The 25,940-nt window shown below is 39.9% G+C and overlaps 3 protein-coding genes across 3 annotated transcripts; 1 reads left to right on the forward strand and 2 right to left on the reverse strand.

Annotated features, from left to right (window-relative positions):
* Positions 1-9,549: 9,549 nt before the first annotated feature.
* On the reverse strand, positions 9,550-13,969 carry si:ch211-153b23.4 (uncharacterized protein LOC335392 homolog). Its single transcript, XM_055014960.1, has 9 exons — positions 13,915-13,969; positions 13,227-13,340; positions 11,471-13,150; positions 11,278-11,377; positions 11,043-11,191; positions 10,840-10,952; positions 10,664-10,753; positions 10,452-10,574; positions 9,550-10,362 (listed from the first exon to the last, which is right to left on the reverse strand). The coding sequence occupies exons 1-9, from the start codon at positions 13,967-13,969 to the stop codon at positions 10,156-10,158; spliced, it is 2,631 nt and encodes an 876-aa protein (XP_054870935.1). The 3' UTR covers positions 9,550-10,155.
* A 75-nt stretch (positions 13,970-14,044) lies between these two features.
* On the forward strand, positions 14,045-16,263 carry si:ch211-153b23.5 (uncharacterized protein LOC321177 homolog). Its single transcript, XM_023296860.3, has 6 exons — positions 14,045-14,117; positions 14,568-14,754; positions 15,143-15,255; positions 15,378-15,549; positions 15,646-15,847; positions 15,933-16,263. Exons 3-6 carry the CDS (start codon positions 15,148-15,150, stop codon positions 16,123-16,125), a joined length of 675 nt encoding a protein of 224 aa, XP_023152628.2. The 5' UTR covers positions 14,045-14,117; positions 14,568-14,754; positions 15,143-15,147; the 3' UTR covers positions 16,126-16,263.
* A 2,014-nt stretch (positions 16,264-18,277) lies between these two features.
* zgc:174917 (uncharacterized protein LOC565650 homolog) lies at positions 18,278-24,003 on the reverse strand. Its single transcript, XM_023296858.3, has 7 exons — positions 23,932-24,003; positions 20,084-20,299; positions 19,748-19,976; positions 19,572-19,663; positions 18,917-19,056; positions 18,722-18,826; positions 18,278-18,649 (listed from the first exon to the last, which is right to left on the reverse strand). Exons 2-7 carry the CDS (start codon positions 20,211-20,213, stop codon positions 18,563-18,565), a joined length of 783 nt encoding a protein of 260 aa, XP_023152626.2. The 5' UTR covers positions 20,214-20,299; positions 23,932-24,003; the 3' UTR covers positions 18,278-18,562.
* Between the last annotated feature and the right edge of the window lie 1,937 nt (positions 24,004-25,940).

Raw genomic sequence — 25,940 nt, forward strand, 5'->3', positions numbered from 1 at the left:
TATTCGTTAAAAATGATGTTTCCAGCATGTGCCTTTATTCAGTACTTGCTGGTTGAGAGCAACCAGGAATCAAAGGAGGGCAGAAATAAAGGGGAGAATGAGATGCAACAAAGAAACGCGACTGGAAGTGAACAAGAGATGCAGAGTCTGAAGTATAAAAACTGTCAGGATGTCCAAAGCTTTAAATGACCCAGAACTACAAGTGATGCCTTTGGGATAAAAAAAAAACAAAAAAACAAACAAGCTAATGTGACATTTATATATCTACATTTTTACAAACACACATTCTGAGTTAGAAATAGAAATCAGTGATAAAAATGAAAACACAGACTAGACTTCAACAGCTTTTGTTGGCTGCAGACAAGACAAGGCTGCTTTGTTTGTACATTTTATACTCTGGACAATTAAAAGTGCTTTATAACACAGAAAAGGACACACATTTAAAATCTTAAAGAAACTAAACAATTCCCATATTAAAATGTACAATTAACATAGCAGAAGTGCAGACAAAAGATGCACAGACCAAACAATTATCTGAAATTAAGTCAGTGTAGAGAGTCAAGGCTCATGGTTCCAGGTTTGTGCTGCATTATATCAAAATGCTGCTGAGCCATGTTTTGTTCTAAGTCTTGGTCTTGGTCTTGGCAGTAGTCAAATCCCAGATGTCCTCAGGGTCAGACAAGGTTTGTATGGTACAATGCATATCAGCTGATTTATGCACAGGCAGTAAGATTGTGGAATTGCTACTCTGACTGACCGGGAGCCAGTGTAGGAATTTTACAACTCCAGCAATGTGATAACATTCTTTTTTTTTTTTTTTTTTTTTTGGCATTCTGAATGCGTTGAAGTTGTCAAACCGTTTGTTTTTAAAACCCTTTGAAGAGATCATTGCAGTAATCTAACCTATTGGAAATAATGGCCTGAATGAGCCTTTCAAAATCGTATTTTGACATTATTTCCTTTACTCAAGCAATGTTTATCAAATGGTAGAATTTCACACTGCATGTTTTCTACAAGTGCAATAATAACTGGGTCTCACCAATAAGATGTTCTAATTGCATCTGAGACATGAATTGATGAGAGAAACTTGATGTTCACAGCAAACCAGAAATGAAGACTAATGTCCAAAGAAAAGCACAGAAAATGCTGCTTAAAAATTCTCACATTAGAAATATAGTCAATGAAAAAAATTCAGAATTAGCCACACAAATGAAGTAATTGTGAACTTTACCTATGGCAGATCAGCTGGCAGCGCTAGTAGTAGCTTAGCAAATTAGCACAAAAGTGTAAGGTGCACAAACTTTAAATGTAAGTCTTGTTATATTAACAGCCTGATGTGAAATAACATAAGTTTCAGATACAGTTTTATAATCTGTGATGTTATTTTGCTTATTAAGTTGCTATTTTTCAAACTTTTTTCTCATAGATGAGGTGCAGCAGTGGAGACAGTGTGTCTCATTTTACAGTGTGGGATGCGTTGCTTGTTAGTTGTGTCATCATCCACACATGGGAATTCTACAAATAGTAATTCTTTTGAACAAGAGGCTCAATTTTCAGGTTCTTCCCAGAAGATTAGTGCTTTTGTGTTTTGATGATACTGTGGATTGAATTTCATTTGTCGCTTTTTCTCTTTTGTTCATTACCATGTGTGAACTTTTGCGGTAGATGGTGTGCTGAAAAACTTTTCCCACTGGAATTTTCTCACAAATTGTTGTTGTTTTGTTAGTAATTACAAAACATCACATTAAAATGACAATTTGGGAAAATGCGCTGTTAAAAAATAACAGATTTTGGGCAGTGTATATTGACAAAAATCTCTAATTACATTATGGATTCTCATCATATGTGTAATGTGTTGAGTAACTGTTAACAGACATAATGGGCCATAAACAGCCTATAAAAACTATTCGCTTCCCTTTAAAATATAGTCCTTTCACTGCTTTTCAGCATTGAATAATGGTCAGTATATTGTGGCTTTTTTTTTTTAGATGCATTTATGAAAAAGAACTCCTCCATGTCAAAATGAGAGCAGATTTTCTTCTAAATAAATTCAAAATAGAAAACATAAAGTAAGTGATGGGTGGCACATAGTAAATAGGAGTGCAGATTCATTTATGCATGGTTTGATTTAGCGCCAATCCACTAGTTCTGCCTTGTACTAGTGATACAGATACAGATACAAGTGAGTCACACTTTTTCTCTCATTCACTACAGACGCTGTGTTTCTTCCCTTTCTGCCCTCACTACTCCAGATCCCAGGACCTGTCCAGGAACACGAGGCCAGTAAAACCCGCAGACAGCTGGTTACATATGCTATAAAGAACCTTGAATGAGAAGAGCTAGCTGCCCTAGAGGATGAGGGCCTGTCATATCTACTTAGTGTTCAGGACACAGTGACCAACATACAAATGACCTTAGAAACAAATGAAGATGAAACTCCTGAACAAACTAGCCATCAGGACAATCTTCAGAAAGAGACGGAGGCACTCAGAGTGATATCACAAGCAATGGAGAACGCAGTGCAAGACCCAGTGAACAAAAGCGTGAACTCCATGGTAAGCGTCAGAACTTCAGAAAATAATATGTGGTGCAAAGATTTTAAGATATCTGGCCAGATAGTGAACCTGGACAAAAAGACAAATTAGCCTTTTAGTCTAGCCAGGCAAGTTGAAAGTGGGCTCAGCAAAGGCTGCCCAGAATCAGATATCATTGATGCTGTAAGTGGTGCCATCACACAAGGTTTGCAGCTACGAAGCTACCATGAAGGGAAAGAAAGAAAGAAAGAAAGAAAGCCTTTTACTGGCTGCTCTTCACAGGATTCTCAGATCACACAACCAAGAGAGAAGCGCCACTCAGGACTATGACACACCACTCATCTCCTGAATGGTCAAGAGAAAACTTACAAATGGACATTACACTAAGACACAATGAGCCAGTGTCAAAAACTCTTTCTGTCCCCAAACCACTGTATAAGGAGATGAAGGACTATTGCACAGTGATGGGTTGAAAAAGCTCAGTCTTCTTACTCCTGGGTTCCTTAGGGATTGTGAGTGAACAGCTATTTTCAAGGCTCTGATGACTCCTCCAGAACATTCACTATGTTGTCTTTAAAGCATTTCTGTGGAACACTGGCTTTATGCTTCATTCAACTGATAGCAAGTCTTCTCTTCTTCAGTCGCAGTACTCTTGCAGACTGCATCAGGCTGTTCACCAAGATTTCTCTATATTTTGCTGCATCCCCCGTATAATGATGCTGCCACCACCATGCTTCACAGTGGGGATGGTGTATTTGTGACGATGTGCAGTGTTTAGTTTTAGTCATGGCCAAAAAGCTCCATTTTGGTCTCATTATACTCCAGAACCTTCTTCCAGTTGACTTTGTATTCTTCCACACAGATTTTGGTGAGCTTCAGTACAGATTTTGAGAGACTTTTTCAAGAGTGGCTTACTTCTGTCTCATAAAGCATTTACTGGTGAAGATCATCAGGTGTATGCACAGCCTCTGCTATCCAAGCTGCAGAAGCTGGTAACTTCACGGAGTTGTTTGGAGTGTTGCAGCAAGAGTATCAGTAACAATAAGGAAATATATCGGGATTTTCCTTCTTGTAGCAGTAATAGATCACTTTCCTAATACGTCACCTTTACAGTATCTTAGGCACACAAGGAAATCATATCTTTTCCTCATTTAAAGAATAAAGATAGACCAGCTAGGCTGACACAGAAACAGCTGTCATTACTGAGTGACTCCTTACCAATAAACATCTACGGTGGTGGAAAAAAGTTTTCGGACACCATTAAAATTTGGCACAATCTCAAATATTATCATGAAATATTTGTAGAAAAACCTTTTTTGTGTTTCAAAAGGTGTGGTTACATTAGACAGGTGCAAACAAAAACAAACTGTATATTTTTTTATTTATTGTTTACAAGAAAAAGTAACAATACTAAATTCTCGACAGTTTCAATATGTCAGTTCTCAACATTGTCTGTATCAAAGTCAACAAATAACAGAGAATGTGTTAAAAACTGGACAAAAAATAAACAAACCATCCCATCATCAAAGTAATATTTAGTAGTCCTGCCATTAGCAGCAGTAGAGCTCTAATCCTGATGTTCTCCACCAGCCTTGCTCACTGTTCAGGGGTAATCTTGTTACATTATTCTTGAATTTCTGCTTTCAATTCCTCTAAATTCTTTGGTTTACGCTTTGAAACAGACCTTTTGACGATCCACCACAGATTTCCAATCATGTCTGGGGACTGAGCTGGTCCCTCTAAGACCTGGATACTGAGCTCCTGCAGCCAAGTTCTGCTGGTCCTGGATGAGTTCAAGGATCATTATCTGGTAGAAACGTCCAGTTTGACCTCGATGGAACAGTGCATGTGCAGAAGGGAGCATGTGGGTTTGGAGAATGGAACGATACTTGGTAGAGTTCAATGTGAGATGACCAACACCAGCAGCAGTCATGCATCACCAAACCATGATACTGCCTCCACCATGCTTGACAGTAGGTGCTGTCCATGCTGGAGATGATGCTTCTCCTGGTCTTCTGTGTACCCTCACATTAGCAGGAGGAAGATAAAGCTGGAAACTGAACTCATCTGACCACAGAATCTTCTTCCAGTTCCTGGCTGTCCAGTTCTTGTGTGCTTGGGTCCAACAACGCCAGTCTAACCTCCGTCTCTCATTGATCAGGGGCTTCTTGACAGCCTTGTAGGACCTTCAGCTATGATCTAAAAGTCGGGTGGAACACTGGACACCAGCCTGGTTTGACCACTGCTGCTGATGTCATTCAGTGGTTTTTCTCTGCACATGCAGATCAGGATGCGGACATTTCTTGTTGAAGAAACCCTGGAACATCCAGATCGTAGTTTATCTTTCAAGCTGTTGGTTGGTCTGTGTTTCTGCAGAGTGAATCCAACTGCTGAAGGACTGCATCTGCAGTTTCTGGCTATCTGACAGCAGCTGTACTCTTCCTGGCTGAGAATCTGGATCTTCAGGTGTGTTTCCTGTGTTAAATTCCTTGTTTTAGCCATTTTTGTCTCTGAAGAACTTTCAGATGTGCTGGCTTTATCTAGACACGAAGCACAGCAACAGAAACAGTGTCTTTTAATAAAAACCATGACCTTCATTAGTGGATCACTGGTACCAAAATGACCCAATACTCAAAATTTCTCATGTATCTTTATGGAAGACAAGATACGATAGTCTTTTATTTCTCCCCACACCAGGGAAAATTCACATTGTCAGAGCAGCTTATGTAGCAATAGACGTAGTAATAGAAATAAAATAATAATAGAATAGTAGTAATAATATTTACAATATGTACAGGGATGAGAAATGAGAATGGAAAAAATAAGTTACAAAAGTGCAACGATGTAGCAGTGCAATAATGTCTGTGCAGATTTAACCAAGGTTTAGGATGATATGATAAAGTCCAGTTTATGTTAACATCAGCCAGTGATGCTGATGTTGTAAAGTCTTATAGCAGATGGGATGAAGGACCTGTGATAGCGTTCCTTCTTGCAGGGTGGATGTCTCAGTCTGCTGCTGAAGGAGCTGCTTAAAGACCCCACAGTGTCATGCAGTGGGTGAGAGGGATTGTCCATGATGGATGTGAGCTTTGCCAACATCCTCCTCTCACCCACCTCCTCTATGGAGTCCAGGGAACAGTCCAGGACAGAACCTCCTCCTCACCACTCTGCTAAACAGACTGGGCAGGAGCCAATCAATTTTAAGTTTTCAATTACATTTTTTTTAGGATTTGTTTAGTATTTTGACTGGATTAAAAGAAATTTCACTTGAAGACCTAAGAGTGATTTTTTAATGCAATATTTCAAAATGCAAATGTGTCTGAAAACTTTTTTCCACCACTGTATTGAAAAATAGTTTAAAAACTGACCGTAGGAGAGCAATAAGACTTTAATATTATAAATGGTACTTTTTCATACACCTCATGGAGGAAGTTACACACACTGAAAACACAACAGTTGGTAGGACAGTGAAAATACAGACACATATTTGCACGTACAACATAAATGTTTGCACATGCACATATAAATACCCAGACTTTGGAAGAATCACTGCTGTGAGACGCTGCAGTCTGAGGTCCTGGGTGTGAACATCCTCTCTGCTCCACAGGTTGTTAGTCATCATCAGCAACAGTCCAGAGGACACACAACTCCAGACAACATGTTTACTTACTAGCTCTGAAAACAGGGAAAGTTCCTGTAAGAAATCACTGACCTTAACCTGGATTCTGGTAATAGTTCAATAGTATATTTACTGATAAAGGACATTTAAAGGATCAATGATTTACACACTTTCACTGAGAATAAGTCAGGAAGTATTTTAAGAAAAGCTGACACATTTACAAGGCGTTTCTTTAAGAGTGTGACAGAAAGAGAAACAACAAATGTAGTAATTTCCTCTGGTCCCAATTGCTTTGTTAGTGTTTAAGTTAATTATCACCTAAAATGTTTCACACCTCAGATGTTTCCCAGCTCTGTAGAGGTCAGTTGCCTTCACTGTGAATCAGTTTATAACTGGAATTATGACACAACTACATTTCCGTTTGAATTCCCACTAATTCACTATAATGAATGAGCTGTTGTGAAATGGATTTCCTTAATTCAGATGCAAAGGTTTAAGGCTCACTGTTTTGGAAGTCTGGCTGAAAACAACAGTAAAATGAAGACTGGAAGTGGTTCTGCTTGCTGTTGTTGTTTGTCTTGTTCCTATTGGAGGGAACAGTCACAGTTTTAAGCAACATGCGTTCAACTAAATATTAATATATACAGAAATACAGTGGGTACGGAAAGTATTCAGACCCCTTTAAATGTTTCACTCTTTGTTTCATTGCAGCCATTTGCTAAAATCAAAAAAGTTCATTTTATTTCTCATTAATGTACACTCAGCACCCTATTTTGACAGAAAAAAACAGAAATGTAGAAATTTTTGCAAATTTATTAAAAAAGAAAAACTGAAATATCACACGGTCATAAGTATTCAGACCCTTTACTGTGAGACTCATATTTAACTCACCTGTGGTCCATTTCTTCTGATCCTCCTTGAGATGGTTCTACTTCTTCATTGGAGTCCAGATGTGTTTAATTAAACTGATTGGACTTGATTAGGAAAGGCACACACCTGTCTATATAAGACCTTACAGCTCACAGTGCATGTCAGAGCAAATGAGAATCATGAGGTCGAAGGAACTGCCCAAGGAGCTCAGAGACAGAATTGTGGCAAGGCACAGGTCTGGCCAAGGTTACAAAAGAATTTCTGCAGCACTCAAGGATCCTAAGAGCACAGTGGCCTCCATAATCCTTAAATGGAAGAAGTTTGGGACGACCAGAACTCTTCCTAGACCTGGCCGTCCAGCCAAACTGAGCAATCGTGGGAGAAGAGCCTTGGTGAGAGAGGTAAAGAAGAACCCAAAGATCACCGTGGCTGAGCTCCAGAGATGCAGCAGGGAGATGGGAGAAAGTTCCACAAAGTCAACTATCACTGCAGCCCTCCACCAGTCGGGCCTTTATGGCAGAGTGGCCCGACGGAAGCCTCTCCTCAGTGCAAGACATATGAAAGCCCACATAGAGTTTGCCAAAAAACACATGAAGGACTCCCAGACTATGAGAAATAAGATTCTCTGGTCTGATGAGACCAAGATTGAACTTTTTGGCGTCAATTCTAAGCGGTATGTGTGGAGAAAAGCAGGCACTGCTCATCACCTGCCCAATACCATCCCAACAGTGAAACATGGTGGTGGCAGCATCATGCTATGGGGGTGTTTTTCAGCTGCAGGGACAGAACGACTGGTTGCAACTGAAGGAAAGATGAATGCAGTCAAGTACAGAGACATCCTGGAAGAAAACCTCTTCCAGAGTGCTCTGGACCTCAGACTGGGCCGAAGGTTTACCTTCCAACAAGACAATGACCCTAAGCACACAGCTAAAATAACAAAGGAGTGGCTTCGGAACAACTCTGTGACCATTCTTGACTGGCCCAGCCAGAGCCCTGACCTAAACCCAATTGAGCATCTCTGGAGAGATCTGAAAATGGCTGTCCACCAACGTTCACCATCCAACCTGACAGAACTGGAGAGGATCTGCAAGGAAGAATGGCAGAGGATCCCCAAATCCAGGTGTGAAAAACTTGTTGCATCATTCCCAAGAAGACTCATGGCTGTACTAGCTCAAAAGGGTGCTTCTACTCAATACTGAGCAAAGGCTCTGAATACTTATGACTGTGTGATATTTCAGTTTTTCTTTTTTAATAAATTTGTAAAAATTTCTACATTTCTGTTTTTTTCTGTCAAGATAGGGTGCTGAGTGTACATTAATGAGAAATAAAATGAACTTTTTTGATTTTAGCAAATGGCTGCAATGAAACAAAGAGTGAAACATTTAAAGGGGTCTGAATACTTTCCGTACCCACTGTATAAGTCTTTTGTCACACAAATCAGACAATCAAAATATGTTCCAGAAGTAAGAGCTATTTTAGTATAAAATACTCATATTGTGTTCAATTCAACAGTTACTGTTCAACTTCAGTAAAGAGACAGCAGAAAGAGGCAATTTTGTATGAAAAAGACAACCAGGTAACTTAATTTACTCTAACACATGTTCGATTTGGATTCATCTTTGAATGTATTTTTGCATTGAAAGTGGATTTTGATTCCATCACAACACAAAGACACTTTAGTGATAGATTTCTAAATGGCTTCTAGAAACAGGGAATGTTTACAACATGCAAATCCTGATTCAGTTTTCATATCGGTATCTGAATGTTGTTTTCATATAGACTGTACCTGTCCTCTGAATCCAGGAAATGTCCACAGATGCACTGAGGCCTAGAAAAAGGTCAACAGAATGTTCTAGAATCTTGACTTGACCAGTCAGTAACCATACAGTATTATTATTATTATTATTATTAGTATAACTCTAAATTAATTTCTAAATTATAAAACGCAAACAGTTTGAAATGAAAATAATCAGTGGAAGAATTTAATGAACATGGTGTTCAGATTGACAAATGATGGACATTTTGTGGTCTTTAATCTCCCTCCTGACAGTTTATATCAGCAGGTGGACACTGCTTATAGTTAATGAATAGTTTTATGTCATATTTTAGTGCTGGGTCAGTTTTACATCAAATAATGGGACATTTCATCATCATGTTAATCACTGATGTAATTCTGGGTTGATACCTTTTGTAGTTTTACTAAATAAAATACTGGATATGATTTCAGGGTTTCTCTGTTAATAACTTCATAATGTCTTCAGCTGCTGTGGTGAATTAGATTTCCAGTCATTCTGAAGCTTTCACAAGGAATTATAGAATATGCTGTCACCAGATTTGGTGAATCAGTGGTGATGATAACAGTGTGTAATTTATCACCTGCAGGTGCAAGAAAATGTGGAAGTACAGTGAGAGACATCAGACATGCATGAGGGAAGTTCTAGTAAAGGAACACTAGTGACAAGGTTTATGTGGTTGGACTCAGGCATGTTGGAGCTTAAAAATAAGCATGAAATTAAGAGTTTCCACTTGTGTGACCCTAAATGCATCAGCATACCTTTATTTCTATTAGTGATTGTACATTATCTGTCAAACTTTTATATTCAACATTAAACTCTTCTTATGCCTCTGCTTTTCCTTTTACTCCCTCCATGCATTTCTACAGTGCAGTCAGGAGACTTTCATTCTACAGAGAGAACTGGAAATTCCTTTTATACGGTTTATTGAACCACTATTTTATAAATAACAGCAGCTGCATTTGGAAATAACTGCATTTCCATATTTGATCGTGAAAAGTATTTACAGTGCATTCATGTGTTTAAAATGCAACAAGTTTCATACAAAAGGGCAGACAATGCAAAAAATAAAAAACATACATTCAGTACAAAAGAGAAAATAAAGCTATTTAGTTAATCATATTTCAAGTTACTGAGTGCATAAGAGTCAGTTTAAATACAGGAAGAAAATATGCATCATAGTTACTGAACTGTTTGCCAGTTTGACCATGATGGTATATGAGCCTCTTCAAAAACCAACGTGGCCCCTGAAAATGTTCATGTAATTCACTGAATAAAAGTTATTCATGCACATCAGACGTCATTCCAATCGGCAGCATTTTTCAGAAGTGCACGGCTACTAGAAGCCAGTCCTGAGGGCTGGGCTTTGTTCAGGTGAAACAGTGAACGGTGTTGAGTTTCCACTTCCTCTTCCTGACTCTGCTGAGTCGTCTTCTCCTGAACGCTGCTCTGTTTGAGCATCTGCTAGATGCAGATCATATTCAAAAGCAGGATTCGTCTGTCCCTGTCTGTGCCGCCTCTGAACCTCCTCAAAGATCTCAAGAACCTTGAAAGGACAAAAACAAAAGCAGGTATTAAGAAATGAGACGACTGTTTGCGTAGAATGACCAGAACAAGAGGGGATGTTTCCATTACCTTGGATTTAGGAATGAGACCCACTCTGAAGAAACCAATATGTCCAGTCTCTATCTTGGTGCAGTCGACCACAGTAGATGCAATGTTCTCTGGAGATGGTCCATCACACAACACTCCATCCACCTTAACAACAAAGTGTGCATACAGTTCACTGAAAAAAACTGAAACACAGGTTCCTATTGCTTTGAATTACCCTAAATTGTTGTCATTACCTTGTCTCCCAGTTTGGCATAAACTTGGTTGTGGTGAGTTGTGTCTGCTTCGCCTGTAGGGTTGGCTGAAGTTACTGCAATAGGCCCCACCTGCACAAATAAAAACTAGTTTAGTAGCTGAAGGGTGTTCTGGCAAAATGTAATCTATTTTAAGACATGCAGTGACGTGCTTGTACCAGATTAATGAGATGTGTTGCCACAGAACAGTCTGGGTTTCTGATAGCGATGCTTTGTGGAGTCCCGATGTGTTTGGCAGCATCTCCCAAACCAAACGTGTCCATCCAGGGACCTGCATGAGATGAGATGATGCTCATAAAAGCCCACCATGCTGTGCATGAAGCACACACTCACTACACAAACACCCACATCACAGACGTACCTCTGGGTATGACCATGCTGATGGAGGACGGCCACGCAGCCTCCATGAAGTCCAGCAGCAGAGGGCTCAGCAGGTGTCGCACCGACTCCAGCTGCTTGATGGAGGAGATCCACAGGGACATGGGTCGGTCCTGCGCCTGCTTCTTCACCCTGAAATCAAGGAGAGATCAGATGGTAATGAGAAAGGACCACTAAATAAATGTAGAGAAGGACACATTAAAAACATCTAAACTTACTTGTAAGCTTTGACGACTGCGTCTGGCCTGTTGCAGGCGGCCACCAGCACATAGACGGTGTCAGTCGGCATTCCACAGATGCCACCGTTTTTCATGATCTCTGCAGAGGGGAAGAGAAGACAACAACTGTCACATCAAGAACATGAACAGGAGTTTAATTCAGAAATCAGCATCATTGTCTTTCACATCTCACCTGCAATCTGCTGCACAGATGTGGCCTTGCGGGCTGGCACATGGGGGCAGATATCTGCCCCTCCTCCTACCCCACTCAGCTTCACTAGAGCTCTTCCTAAAGGGATCTGGGGGGACTGGAAGGTGCTGTTGAAAATGTTTGCCAGGAAACAATAAAAACTGACCAGGCCAAAGATGATGGTGACTCCTATGTCGAAGCCCAAAGGCAGCGCATCAACTGCATCCAGCAGGAAGCTGATGAGGATGAGCTGGAAGCTGAGAGCGTAGACGAACCAGGCCACATTCAGAAACAGCGCTGCTGCTGTCACCAAACAGTTAAACAGCATGAAGCTAATGATCCCAGCAGCCAAGTTAAAGCCTCTGGTGTCACCGTACAGGCCGCCGTATCGAGTCAACCCCCACACTGTCCACATCATCCCGTACAGAATAAAAACTGTGCTCTCAAAGGTTTTACCCCGAGCAAAAGCTACTGAACCACACAGCAGCTGTAGAGCCCCACCAGCCATCACCACCCAGGGCAGAACCAGCACAGACAGAGGATTCCTGCCACCAGCTGTGGCTGTGATGGCGAAAGCAGCCAGAACACTGCAGGCGTGGCCCAACACCTGTGCATCTGCATATTTAGAGTAGCCCAGGTGAGGGCTGTGTAGCTCTTTATCCTGCGCTCTGAGAGTAACGCCCTGCATCCTGGCTGCTAAAGCCTTGAAATAGCCCCGCCCCGTGGGAATCATGCTGCTGGACACCATATTGAATGTAGTCACTAAAAGCATGCCGGCAGAAACTACAAATATGGCTGCCTGTACACCTTGAGTGCCTCCTTGGAAGAAGCCTTGAGGCTGCGCTGCTATGGCAATACAATAGGCCACAAAGAATAACTGGTAGAGTCCCTCCAACAAGCTCTTCTGACAGCTGAACAGAGCCAGGATGGAGAAAAGCACTGAGAAGACAGCAGGGAAGGGAACAGGGGAGGAAGGCTGAATGGAGTAAAATGATAACAGAGCGCTGTAACCCTCTGCAAATTTCAGGATAGCAGTGAAACCACAGAAAGTGGCAGCGAGCGTGTCCATAGCTCGGTAAAGGAGGATGCACACACCAAGCTGGAAGGCTGCAGCCGTCCACAGCCAGGGGACGTGACCCACGGACAGCCGAGGGACTACACCTAACAGGGGGCAGGCTAATACAGACGCAGATAACAAGTTCATCACCAGACCTACCAACACCGCATCACTGCAGCCCTCGTTCTGCTGTGTTTTCAGCTCAGCTTCTATCTGCAGCCCTGTTCCTGGAGGCTGCACTTTACCGTGAGTGATGGTGGACAGCAGACGTCCAAAACCACAGTAAACACACACCAGACAGACAAGCAGGTAGTTAGCAGCTGTGGCAGTCTGACCAAAACCTGCAGCTGACAGAGCGGCTATGTGATGTGCACAGGCTAAAGAAATGCCCACTGATGTGACAAACACTGCAGCTTTCTGTACTAAGAGTGAGACGCTGCCTATGATGAACAGAGCTAAAGTGAACGCTGCCAGGCCAGGAACCAGAGAGGAGCTCAGCTCTGCAGGCTGCAGAACCTTCTGTCCCACCAGGATGTAGACCAGACCTGAGCCACACCACAGAGCAGAGACAGTGAGACACAGCGAGGACATCAGGACAGCAGCGTGGGACTGACTGGGACGGACACCTGGGACAGAAACAGCACAGCGTCAGGACAACAGGGAGGAAATGAACATTTATCAGGCTACTAACCACAAACACACCTGCATAAGCTACGACGGCTGCGATGAGGAGGAGCAGAATCCCCAGTGCAGTATGGGGGATGAAGTCCTGTTCAGGAGAGCCGCCATAGCTGTTCACCAGAAGCAGGAGGGAACCTACAAGTCCAGACCAAAGTCTTAATGGTCAATCAGATATCAAGAGAAGACATTTTCCTCTTCTAATTACATCACATGACCTTGTGTAGCTTAAATATCTGTAGCAGAGTTTGGCTTAAAAACAGCTTATTAAGCTGATGTTAGCAGTGGACTACTGATTTGTCCTTTTTCTTCTTCTTTTATCTTTTTTCTTGTTTTACTTCCTGAAAATGTATTTTTAAACTTTAAACTAACACATTACTACCTTCTTATTGATTTTACCATATATGGTATTTAATTATAACCAAGGTCAGGGTTGTTTTCTAAAAGTTAGAGGTACACATATTTTTTTTAGTATTTTTTATGGTAATTTTTAAACTTTACAGTAAAATGTGCCATCATCTTTTAGTATTGCATACATTAATAAATTCTTCATGATAAATAATGACAAAATAAAGTTTAGTTATTAATGATCGGGAAAAACAAATGAAACAACAATGGGGGGAAAATATACAAAAAAAGCCTCCAAGACAGAAAGAAAAGGATCAAAAAGACAAATAAATCAATAAACAAATCCATAAAATGGTTGAGTTACCAGCGCAGATTCCCAGGATCCCGACGGACTCATGCAGTGAGTGAAGCTGAGCCATGACGAGTGGTTCTGTGACGACGTGAGGCTGGCTTTTATACACCTGCGTCTGACGTCATCACGCACACAGGAGGCGCTGAAGAGGAGATAATAAACTGCAGCTCACCAGGAAATAAACACAGGCTGCTGCTGCTGCGATCATCCAGGAAGTAGGTCGAGTCTGAAACTCATTCAACTCCATATGCAGCATTATAATGTCAGGATTTGATGTGAAGTCAAGCAAAATCCATATTATTTATATTTATTATGAACCTTATCAGCAGCAATATTCTTTCTGGTGTAACTGTGAAAACAGCTGTCTGCAGACTAATGCTGCTGCTTGGTGAGCTTTTTAGGCAGCTGTACTCCCTAAAAAAGTGGAAATGTAGAACAGACTGACATGAATACATTATCTAATACACCTCTATTCTGTTTTTAAATATGCTTTCATTGATTTATAAAAACAAACTAATGCAAGCAAGTAAATGGATGTGACACTGACAAGTGTCTCTGAAATACTGTAAAAGTTTCACAACTGGTCTGTGTCTGTTTTTTGTTGTTTATTTATTTATTTATTTAATCAGCTGTGAGAGGGGTGACTCAGCATCTTCTCTCCTCAGGTAACTGTGGAAGGTGTTCCTGGTTCCACTGAAGCTGGATGATGTCATGGACAGCAGTGTGAGGGAGGAGCCAGCAGAGGCAGCAGGACTATAAAGAGGCTCTGCTTCACAGTTCACACATCACACCTGGACTGAACAGCTCCATCACACTCTGAAACCAGGCTGCCTGCAACTAGACCTGCTCAAGGTGAGGAAACAGGACACCCTGGATCCACGCTGGCTTTGCTTCTGTTGTCTGATTTAATGCTTTTCTCCTCTTGTTGTAGCAACAGTAACACATCATGATCTCAGACAACTTCTTAATGATGAAATACAAACCAGCAACTGCAAAATGCCTCAAATTTTGCTAAATTATTATTTGCTGGAGCTTCATTTCTGCTGATTGTTCCACAGCAGAGTGAAATGTCTTCCTGTAACGTCTTTTTCCTGGTGTCAACAGTGTTTCCTGGCAGCTGAGCAGGACTCCTGGGACTCGGTCTCACCTCGCTCTGTAAATGTTTAATGTGAACAGTAACAAGCTTCCTGTCTGATGTTGACTCTAGATGACCGTGTGTTCCTGTGTGTGTGTTTAATAGGAATCATGGTGAAGCGTGTTGCAGTTGTTCTCTCAGGCTGTGGAGTCTATGACGGCACAGAGATCCACGAGGCCTCCGCTGTCCTCGTCCATCTCAGTCGTGCTGGAGCAAAAGTAAGAGCAGGAAAAGATGATGTGTTTATCTGGATCCAGTCCTCTAAAAAGATCCTGCAGTCCTTCTACATACAAAGGATAATCGCATACGCAAAGTTGAACATGTTTGATGATGATTTCAGGTGCAGATGTTTGCTCCAGATGCAGATCAGATGCATGTTGTGAATCACTGTGAGGGGAAACCTACAGAGGAGAAGAGAAACGTCCTGCAGGAAAGTGCTCGGATCGCCAGAGGTGACGTCACTGATCTGGAACAGCTGGATGTGTCAGCGTTTGATGCTGCCATCATCCCAGGTGAGACCGAGTTTGCCACAAATGAGCACCACAGAGTGAAACGGTTGACATTCCTTCACCTCCAGATTCTAAATGAGTCCTGTTGCGTTCATTCAGGGGGCTTCGGTGTGGCTAAGAACCTGAGTGACTGGGCGGTGAAGAACAAGGACTGCACCATCCTGCCACATCTGGAGAAGCTCATCAGGGATTTCCACAAAGCTGGGAAGCCGCTGGGCATGTGCTGCATCTCCCCCATCCTGGCTGCTAAAGTCCTGCCTGGCTGTGAGCTCACCGTGGGCCAGGACAAAGAGTGTGAAAAGTGGGTGAAGAAGGTTTTATAATCATGACATATTTATGGATGTTTGAAGAATTCGGTCTCAGTGTGAACTTCTTTGCATCTTCAGGTGGCCGTATGCTCAGACAGCAGGTGTTGTGAAGGAGATGGGCTGCAAACACGTCAACAAAGATGTGCAGGAAGCTCACGTTGACATCAAAAACAAGCTGGTCACCACCTGTGCCTTCATGTGCAACGCTCCCGTTCATAAAGTCTTTGATGGAGTTGGCGTCATGGTTAAAGAAACTCTGAAACTGGCCTAACAAGAGCTTTTTGATATAGTAGATGTTTGTTGTTTTTTACTCTAAAAAGATTAGTTTTTCTGTCCAAATAATATCAGGTTGGTATACTTTGGTCTGATGTCTTTGGGTTTTCAATAAAGGCTCCTTTTCAAATTCTAATTTTGCATTCATTTTTTGTTTAGAGTTGTGAAACTATGGTAATCAGTAATAAACTATTTAAAAAGTCAGATGCTGTGTGATGGTGTTCGGACATGTAGTGTACATTATACTGTTTGAACCTATGGAAGACACTGATTGGATCATTAAATATCTCTTAAGCTGGGAAAACATTCAGGAAAAAGTAGGAAAAAAACTACAGTCAATGCCTTGGATGCTCCAAAATGATCAAGAGTGAAGAACTTTCACTCACCTTCCTTGCAGATGATTTTGTGTCTGTCCTTTATGCGCACATTGCTTAAGATCTGCCCACAGAATCCAGTGATGTTCACATCAGTGAACTCTGAAGGCTGCTCTAGAAGCTGCACTTTTCAGTCCTTCAGGTGCTCTTTGTAAAGAGTGAAATATGATTTTGGTCATTGTCTTAGAACTATCCTCTTTCTTGAATCCCAGCATGATGTTTTCCTTCAGAACTTGCCAGTATTTCATGGAATCCATTCTTCTCTTCTCCATGTAATGTTTCCAGTGTGTCTGGCTGCGATGCAACAAAAGTAAAACATCTCCACCACCACAGTATTTTGCTCTCCAAACACACCTTCAGTGGTTATTATTCGTTTCCAAATAATGACTGTAGGTTTCTAGACGTTGCTTGGCATAGTTCAGATGTGAATTTTTGTAATGATGCTCCAGGTAAGTCTTCTGACTCATGAAGTTTCCATGTAGACCATCACTGCTGCTGTGGCAGCTACATCTTCCTACAGCTTATTTGCAGTTTTGTTTTTCTGCCCTGCAGATGAGCAGGTTTATCTAAAAGTTGTCTTGGTTTTTGACTTTCACAACTTTGACTTTTGACGTGGTTTTCTCTTTTGACTGACTATATCTGTGATAGTGGAAATTGCATTTTGATTTATTTTATTTGCAGTCATTCTCTTCTTTGCAGCATCAGTAGCATGATATTTACATCCTCAGTTAGTTCCTTAGAGGATCCCATGATTGTTGAGTGAAATCACAAAGCTTGAAAGATAATCAAAGAACAAAATAAGGCAGCAGTTATTGATGTCAGGATATGATATAGTTTACAAGTCTGGTAGAGTCAGTAAAGATTTTACAGTTTCCTGCTTCATGATGTTGTCAAACCTGACAATAATAATAATAATAATAATAATAATACCTTTAATTTATAATGCACTTTACATATAAAATCTCTGACAGGCTGCAGAAGCCACAGTTGCTGTTTATGTTTTTAATAATGAGTAACAGTCATTCGCATTTAAAGAAAACTTTGTTTCTAATGTCTTTTGTGGGAGTTTAATCTGCTTCATGTTAAAAATAGACATAAAAAAGATTTTTTTCTTTTAGAGATACACAGACTTCTTGCATGAAATTGTATGTAAAGTAAAAACCAAATCTTTGCTTGGTCTAATGTTCAAGTAGTTTAAACGACTAATTCTGGAACAGCATTGGTTGTTATTTTGCTTGTACCACTGGAAAAGTTGAAATAATTTCAGCTCAGAAACTGTAAAATATCAGCATCAATCACTGTATGTCCATCAACACGTGCAGTTGTTGCTTCTGCTATTGCTTTGACTCTGAGTCCAGGAACATGGGTCTTAGTCACATGTTCAGGAAGGAATATAAATCTGAAATCCTCTTTTAGGATTTTATTGAACCTCGGAGCAGCAAAACATTTCAATTGTCAGTAATATTTCCTATCTTATAATACAGTGTTCTACATTTTAGCAGTTTTTTTTCCGTAAATATGCAAAAAGACTTGAAGTGGAACAGTGCATTGGATAATAAATTAGATATTTATAGTTTGAATTTATGACAGTGTGGTGAACCATGAATCTAGAACAGATGAGTGCACATCAAATGAATAAACTGTTTGTCTTGACTTCAAAGAAAAGAGGCATTTGGTGGTTACTGATGAGGAATAAATGTTTTTTTTCATAACACAATACTCAAGTCCCTAATATGATGTAAAATTTACGTAAACAAACACTGTAATTTGCTGCTGTTTGTGTCATTTCTGTTACATTTATTTAAGGCTTCACAACAAGTTACAGCAGTATGTGTCACAATAATATATTACATTAAGAAAACGCTGTTAATTTATGACTGATTCACAGTTGAGACGTCAATACAGCACAGCACAGTTATTCTGTTGGTCATAAATATACAGAAAACATTTGTTCTCATTATAAACTATATTCCTGATAGTATTATTTTATATATACAATATTCTATTCCTGTTAAGTGTAAAAAGCAACTTAGATTCAAGCAGGAAGACTCCAGTAAATATTCATGTGCGTTTGTTGGAGAAATGGTTGAACTGGTCGGTTCCAGAGACCAACACTGTTGCATGAAATTTCCTTGGACGGTCAGGATCCTGAGAGCAAAACAACAACAACAATAAATGCTCAATGCATAGTTCATGTGTGATACTCTGTGTTTGTCTCACCTGTGTGGGGGAGGCACAGGTGGGGACATATCGGATGACGAAGCCACAGCGCCTCCTCTCAGATGTGTTGGCATCACTTGCATGGACCAGGAGTCCATCATGAATCTGTTGAAAACAATTTGCACAAGTCACTCAGTCTGTATTGTCTTCAGACCAGTTTCCAGCCGTATAGCTTTAACATGAAGACAGACTCACAGACATCTGTCCAGCTGCCAGAGGACAGAGCACAGCGTCCTCCACCTGCACCAGCTCCTCTGGGATCTCCTGGTTGACCGACAGCATGTTTCCAGGACGGACGGCTGGACGATGGAGCAACATGCCGGAGCAGTGGCTGCCTACAGAGTGCAGCGATATGAGGCAAGGTTTGAGTCCACAAAGCACATTTTACAGCCAGTTTTATTTAGTTCTCATATACGTCAAAGCAGTACACATCATAGTTTTTGGTAGGATTGAAGAAAAGCTTCAGTGTGAGTTCATTTCATTCATTCAGCTTAGAAACTTAAATTTCCTGCTGCTGCTGTTCCTGGATTTCAGTTGATTGATTAGTTCAAAGTCACTTTATGAGTTATTAAACTGATTAAAACTTGAGAACATGTCCTCAAAAAACATATAGATATTAGGCAGAATCAACTGGGTCTAGACTGGAATTAATGGACAACATAGATGGACTTAATTTCCTTTTACATTTTCTAAGTTTAAACTTCTAAAAGTTTCATCTTCATTTACGCTGAATACTGTCAGGACTGGACTCAGTACTTCCCTTTGTCATGTTTAGACTTGTTTTGATTCAACAAGGCTGAACCTGGTCAGTGGCCTGAGGTGTAAACGGGCATAAAAGCAGCTGATGTACCTGGGATGACCTGAAGGGCACCGTTTTCTTCCAGGGAATCATCTAAAGCGAGCCACACAGAGAGAACAGGGCCACCAGCAATACCCCAATACCTGAACACAACAAACACAGTGAGACAAAGCAAAGCAAAACACAAAACAGAACCTTTCAGTGTCCTTTTAGCCAGTGGGATTTACCTCATATCCTGATGCCAGGCCACGTATGGAAGTTTGCTTTCTTCCCTCTCCTGGATGTTGGCTGCTTTGAGTGTGGGGTATTTACAGATGAAGCGGGAGTCCAGCAGGATGACATCAGGGCCCAGGACGGCTTTGACCACTTCCAGGATACGAGGGTGTTTGGAGAGGCCCATCACCCACGGATACTGAAGGTGAACGTTGTGGAGGCTGTACTGAGTGTAATCCTCACCTGTGAATGCAGACAAAAACATGAGCTCATCCTAGCTTTCTCACTCTGTTAGTTTTATGTTGAAATTGTATGTTTAGGGCACTACTGTGCACAGTTGTGCTACTCACCAAACTCCTTCTCCAGCTCAGAAAAGGCTTGTCTGGCCTCCCTGAGCTCAGCATCATTGAGTACAGGCAGCGCTGAGAGGAAGCCCTGCTGGTTGTAGTTCTGCTGTAGTTTAGTCACTGATGTAGTCATCTCTATTAGACAGTTTCACAGCTGATTCCTCAGGCTTTCTGCTTCCAGAATTTACAAGGTTGAGACTGTTTGTGGTGGCGGTGGAGCTTAAGATGAGGAAAAGACAGAGCTATTAGAGTTGAAGTAAAAAAAAATATCAGTGCTTGGATATTTATCTTGCTTTCTATCTAGTTTTCAAGATTTAAAGCTTAACTTAAAGCTGTTCATAGATGTAGAAATAAATAGCACCCCGCTCACTAAAGACAGAACACCTTGGTCCTCCTGTCCTTCAAGACCCATCTAACCTTAGAGACCACTCCTGTCTGAATCAAGCTTGCTGTCCATATTTAGAGTCATTTTGTTAATATCTGTTGACTGAAATAGATCCAGAAGACAACATCACCCTTGTTATAGTGAAAGGCTGCTAAAAACAGTTCAGTTCTGCATTTGGTCTGCAGAGATGCAAAACTGACTCTTTAAAAGCTGCAGCAAAAAAAAAGTTCAATTGAAAGAAATATGTGTTACATGGTAAAATATGTAGAGTATGCCCTCTTTAAAGTAAGAACATATTGCATTCTGAGGAACATCTTTTAACAGTTCTTCATGCAAAGTCTTCACCTGTCACCTTCTGACAGGATTAACTAAAGTTATAGCAGTACATACGTTACATTATAGTAGCAGATACGTTACGTTATAGTAGCAGATACGTTACGTTATAGTAGCAGATATGTTACGTTATAGTACCAGATATGTTACGTTATAGTAGCAGATATGTTACGTTACATTATAGTAGCAGATACGTTACATTATGTTATAGTAGCAGATATGTTACGTTATGTTATAGCAGCAGATACGTTACATTATGTTATAGTAGCAGATATGTTACGTTATGTTATAGTAGCAGATATGTTACGTTATGTTATAGCAGCAGATACGTTACATTATGTTATAGTAGCAGATATGTTACGTTATGTTATAGTAGCAGATATGTTACGTTATGTTATAGTAGCAGATATGTTTCGTTATAGTAGCAGATACGTTACGTTATAGTAGCAGATACGTTACGTTATAGTAGCAGATATGTTACGTTATAGTAGCAGATACGTTACGTTATGTTATAGTAGCAGATACGTTACGTTATAGTAGCAGATATGTTATGTTATAGTAGCAGATATGTTACGTTATAGTAGCAGATACGTTACGTTATAGTAGCAGATACGTTACGTTATAGTAGCAGATATGTTACGTTATGTTATAGTAGCAGATACGTTACGTTATAGTAGCAGATGTTATGTTATAGTAGCAGATATGTTACGTTATAGTAGCAGATACGTTACGTTATAGTAGCAGATACGTTACGTTATAGTAGCAGATACGTTACGTTATAGTAGCAGATACGTTACGTTATAGTAGCAGATACGTTACGTTATGTTATAGTAGCAGATATGTTACGTTATGTTATAGTAGCAGATACATTACGTTATAGCAGCAGATACGTTACATTATGTTATAGTAGCAGATATGTTACGTTATGTTATAGTAGCAGATATGTTACGTTACATTATAGTAGCAGATACGTTACGTTATAGCAGCAGATACGTTACATTATGTTATAGTAGCAGATACATTACATTATGTTATAGTAGCAGATACGTTACGTTATGTTATAGTAGCAGATACGTTACGTTATAGTAGCAGATATGTTATGTTATAGTAGCAGATATGTTACGTTATAGTAGCAGATACGTTACGTTATAGTAGCAGATACGTTACGTTATAGTAGCAGATATGTTACGTTATGTTATAGTAGCAGATACGTTACGTTATAGTAGCAGATGTTATGTTATAGTAGCAGATATGTTACGTTATAGTAGCAGATATGTTACGTTATAGTAGCAGATACGTTACGTTATAGTAGCAGATACGTTACGTTATAGTAGCAGATACGTTACGTTATAGTAGCAGATACGTTACGTTATGTTATAGTAGCAGATATGTTACGTTATGTTATAGTAGCAGATACATTACGTTATAGCAGCAGATACGTTACGTTATTTTATAGTAGCAGATATGTTACGTTATGTTATAGTAGCAGATATGTTACGTTACGTTATAGTAGCAGATACGTTACGTTATAGCAGCAGATACGTTACATTATGTTATAGTAGCAGATACATTACATTATGTTATAGTAGCAGATACGTTACGTTATGTTATAGTAGCAGATACATTACGTTATAGCAGCAGATACGTTACGTTATGTTATAGTAGCAGATATGTTACGTTATGTTATAGTAGCAGATATGTTACGTTACGTTATAGTAGCAGATACGTTACGTTATAGCAGCAGATACGTTACATTATGTTATAGTAGCAGATACATTACATTATGTTATAGTAGCAGATACGTTACGTTATGTTATAGTAGCAGATATGTTACCTTATGTTATAGTAGCAGATATGTTACGTTACGTTATAGTAGCAGATACGTTACGTTATAGTAGCAGATACGTTACGTTATGTTATAGTAGCAGATACGTTACGTTATAGTAGCAGATATGTTACGTTATAGTAGCAGATACGTTACGTTATAGTAGCAGATGTTATGTTATAGTAGCAGATATGTTATGTTATAGTAGCAGATATGTTACGTTATAGTAGCAGATACGTTACGTTATAGTAGCAGATACGTTACGTTATAGTAGCAGATATGTTACGTTACGTTATAGTAGCAGATACGTTACGTTATAGTAGCAGATACGTTACGTTATAGTAGCAGATACGTTACGTTATAGTAGCAGATACGTTACGTTATAGTAGCAGATACGTTACGTTATAGTAGCAGATATGTTATGTTATAGTAGCAGATATGTTATGTTATAGTAGCAGATATGTTACGTTATAGTAGCAGATACGTTACGTTATAGTAGCAGATACGTTACGTTATAGTAGCAGATATGTTACGTTACGTTATAGTAGCAGATACGTTACGTTATAGTAGCAGATGTTATGTTATAGTAGCAGATATGTTACGTTATAGTAGCAGATACGTTACGTTATAGTAGCAGATACGTTACGTTATAGTAGCAGATACGTTACGTTATAGTAGCAGATACGTTACGTTATAGTAGCAGATACGTTACGTTATGTTATAGTAGCAGATATGTTACGTTACGTTATAGTAGCAGATACGTTACGTTATAGTAGCAGATATGTTACGTTATAGTAGCAGATACATTACGTTATAGTAGCAGATACATTACGTTATAGTAGCAGATACGTTACGTTATAGTAGCAGATACGTTACGTTATAGTAGCAGATACGTTACGTTATAGTAGCAGATATGTTATGTTATAGTAGCAGATACGTTACGTTATAGTAGCAGATACGTTACGTTATAGTAGCAGATACGTTACGTTATAGTAGCAGATATGTTATGTTATAGTAGCAGATACGTTACGTTATAGTAGCAGATATGTTATGTTATAGTAGCAGATATGTTACGTTATAGTAGCAGATACGTTACATTATAGTACAGATATGTTACGTTATAGTAGCAGATATGTTACGTTATAGTAGCAGATACGTTACGTTATAGTAGCAGATATGTTACGTTATAGTAGCAGATATGTTATGTTATAGTAGCAGATACGTTACGTTATAGTAGCAGATATGTTACGTTACGTTATAGTAGCAGATATGTTATGTTATAGCAGCGGATTGTTATTGTCTCCATACCTGTCTGCTGTTCAGTCTTGCTTCCTCTGTGAGTCTGGACTCTGGATCATGGCAACATCATCTGTGACAGAGATTTTATACTTCACAGAGCACCTTCTGGAAATTCCCCTTCCAATGTCAGCAGCATGTTAGGGTTACCTATGACCTCAAATTATTGCATTTAATTTTTACATTCCAGTTACAACAAGGAAAGAAAGAGGAAATTCTGTGATTCTGTGACTCACGCTGCTGCTTTAGATTGTGCTTTCCAGGTGTGGTGAGTCATTTGAAGAGGGTCATTAACCCAGGTAACATAAAGCTGTTTTCTTTCAGGAGTCACGGGTCAGAGCTCCATTGTCTGGACTAACGTCACAGCATTCCAGGAGGAAACACGTTATCTGTGATTTACAGACACAGGGGCTATTTTGGTGCCGTCCTTCAGTTTGAAATTGACAAATCAGGCAAACTTTCCCAGTCATCGCAACCTCATATTCAGCTTTTTTCTTCCTTGTCAGGAACTCAGATGAGGATAAAATGATGACATGATGATGAAAGACGTCATGTCATCATTTCATCCCCATCTGGGTAAAGAATGAATAAAAGAGATGAATAAGAGTCTCCTTTCACACAAAAGGGCACCAACATTATAGATATTGTTCTGGGTATTATAAAATCATGATTTTTTCCTAGTTCAGTCTTTATTTTTTTTATGTTTTTGTCCTTTTTTCATTTCACATATATGTAGAAGAATATCACAATAGGCATCAGTGTTTTATTCTCCTTGAACAAAGAAAAAAATCAGAAAAGATTCATCTTAAAATGACAAGTATAAGAATTTATTTGATTTATAAATAGGAAAGGATAGAGATAATGATCAGCGTACAAATGAGTTGTCAGTTTTGTTTTTTGTTTTTTTTAAAAACTGTGTTAGAAACAAGTTTGAGGATGCAGATTGAACTTCCTTCAGTAGAAACATGGGATGCTGCTGCTGACAGATGATGTCATCTTGATTTCATTCCGTTGTCTGCAGATCAACCAATAAATCAACGACTAAATGAACAGAAACCAAAGCAAATAGAGATTACTTGTCATAGACTGTTTTAAAGAATACACTTTATGACATTACCTTCATCACAAAGAAGTGGGAAGGAATATTTAGCAATCTGTGACAGAAACCTAGTGACCAGGAAACAGCAGCAGTAAACCTTTCAGGTTTCCAGACACACAAAGTGACCTCAGTCAGGAGATAATGCATGATTCTTTAGAATAACCCCTCAGTACTACTTCCTTATCTGACTTCCTGAGGTCACCGCAAACATATTTTATTGTACAGTTTGTTGTCTGGTAGTTTGAAATCAAAGCCTTTAAAGTCAAAAATAGTACCAAAATGAGCAGACAATGACTGTGGGTTGTGTCATGAATTGTAAAAAAATAGAATTTACAGAAAGACATGTATTAATATTAGTAATATAGAGGTGCAAATGTTGGTTAATGTCTCTGCTGCATGCATAGTTTGAATGGACTTCCTCTGCGCTGCTGCTTTTACAGATAGAGTCAGTATAAATCACTGCATGTGCGTCTCTTCACACTTGGAGAATCTCATCTGAAACTCTGTGCGTGTGATTGTGTGTTTTTTCTGCCTCCCAGCCTCAGTCTGACTCTTTGTTCAGGTGTTTGGGGCAGAGTGGGAGCTGCTCTTTCCTCCTCTCTCCACTCTGTCTCCCCCTAGCGGCCGCTGCTCGTTACTGCAGCAGTGAAGGAGCACCGGCTCGTTGTTTGGAGGCGTCTTCTTGAACAGCAAACCTTTAACAGGCGTCTGAAGTCATCCTCATAAACCTGGAGCTGATGTCAGACATTTTAGAGGCATTCAGGGAGCAGCTCAGTTTAATCCACATATTCTGTTATATTCTGGAGCTGATGTGGAGCAGTGTAGACCTTTGGCATAAATTAGGTTTTATTTTAGGTTTGCTTTGCTGCAGTGTAATGTTTTTAAACTGCTGCTGCATTAACACTCCCCATCAAACCCAACC

Source organism: Amphiprion ocellaris, chromosome 11, assembly GCF_022539595.1.
Source record: "Amphiprion ocellaris isolate individual 3 ecotype Okinawa chromosome 11, ASM2253959v1, whole genome shotgun sequence".
NCBI classification, from domain to species: Eukaryota; Metazoa; Chordata; class Actinopteri; family Pomacentridae; genus Amphiprion; species Amphiprion ocellaris.

What these genes read in the sequence shown, in the direction of transcription:
- si:ch211-153b23.4 (XM_055014960.1), bottom strand. Translation starts at nt 13,969, where the DNA reads ATGGCTCAGCTTCACTCACTGCATGAGTCCGTCGGGATCCTGGGAATC. An exon ending in GATCCTGGGAATCTGCGCTG is followed by an intron (nt 13,341 to 13,914) that starts GTAACTCAACCA and finishes CTGGACTTGTAG; the next exon opens with GTTCCCTCCTGCTTCTGGTG. An exon ending in GCAGTCGTCAAAGCTTACAA is followed by an intron (nt 11,192 to 11,277) that starts GTAAGTTTAGAT and finishes CCTTGATTTCAG; the next exon opens with GGTGAAGAAGCAGGCGCAGG.
- si:ch211-153b23.5 (XM_023296860.3), top strand. Translation starts at nt 15,148, where the DNA reads ATGGTGAAGCGTGTTGCAGTTGTTCTCTCAGGCTGTGGAGTCTATGAC. An exon ending in TCAGTCGTGCTGGAGCAAAA is followed by an intron (nt 15,256 to 15,377) that starts GTAAGAGCAGGA and finishes TGATGATTTCAG; the next exon opens with GTGCAGATGTTTGCTCCAGA. An exon ending in CAGGACAAAGAGTGTGAAAA is followed by an intron (nt 15,848 to 15,932) that starts GTGGGTGAAGAA and finishes TTGCATCTTCAG; the next exon opens with GTGGCCGTATGCTCAGACAG.
- zgc:174917 (XM_023296858.3), bottom strand. Translation starts at nt 20,213, where the DNA reads ATGACTACATCAGTGACTAAACTACAGCAGAACTACAACCAGCAGGGC. An exon ending in GCCTGGCATCAGGATATGAG is followed by an intron (nt 19,664 to 19,747) that starts GTAAATCCCACT and finishes TGTTGTGTTCAG; the next exon opens with GTATTGGGGTATTGCTGGTG. An exon ending in CCTGTGCCTCCCCCACACAG is followed by an intron (nt 18,650 to 18,721) that starts GTGAGACAAACA and finishes TTTTGCTCTCAG; the next exon opens with GATCCTGACCGTCCAAGGAA.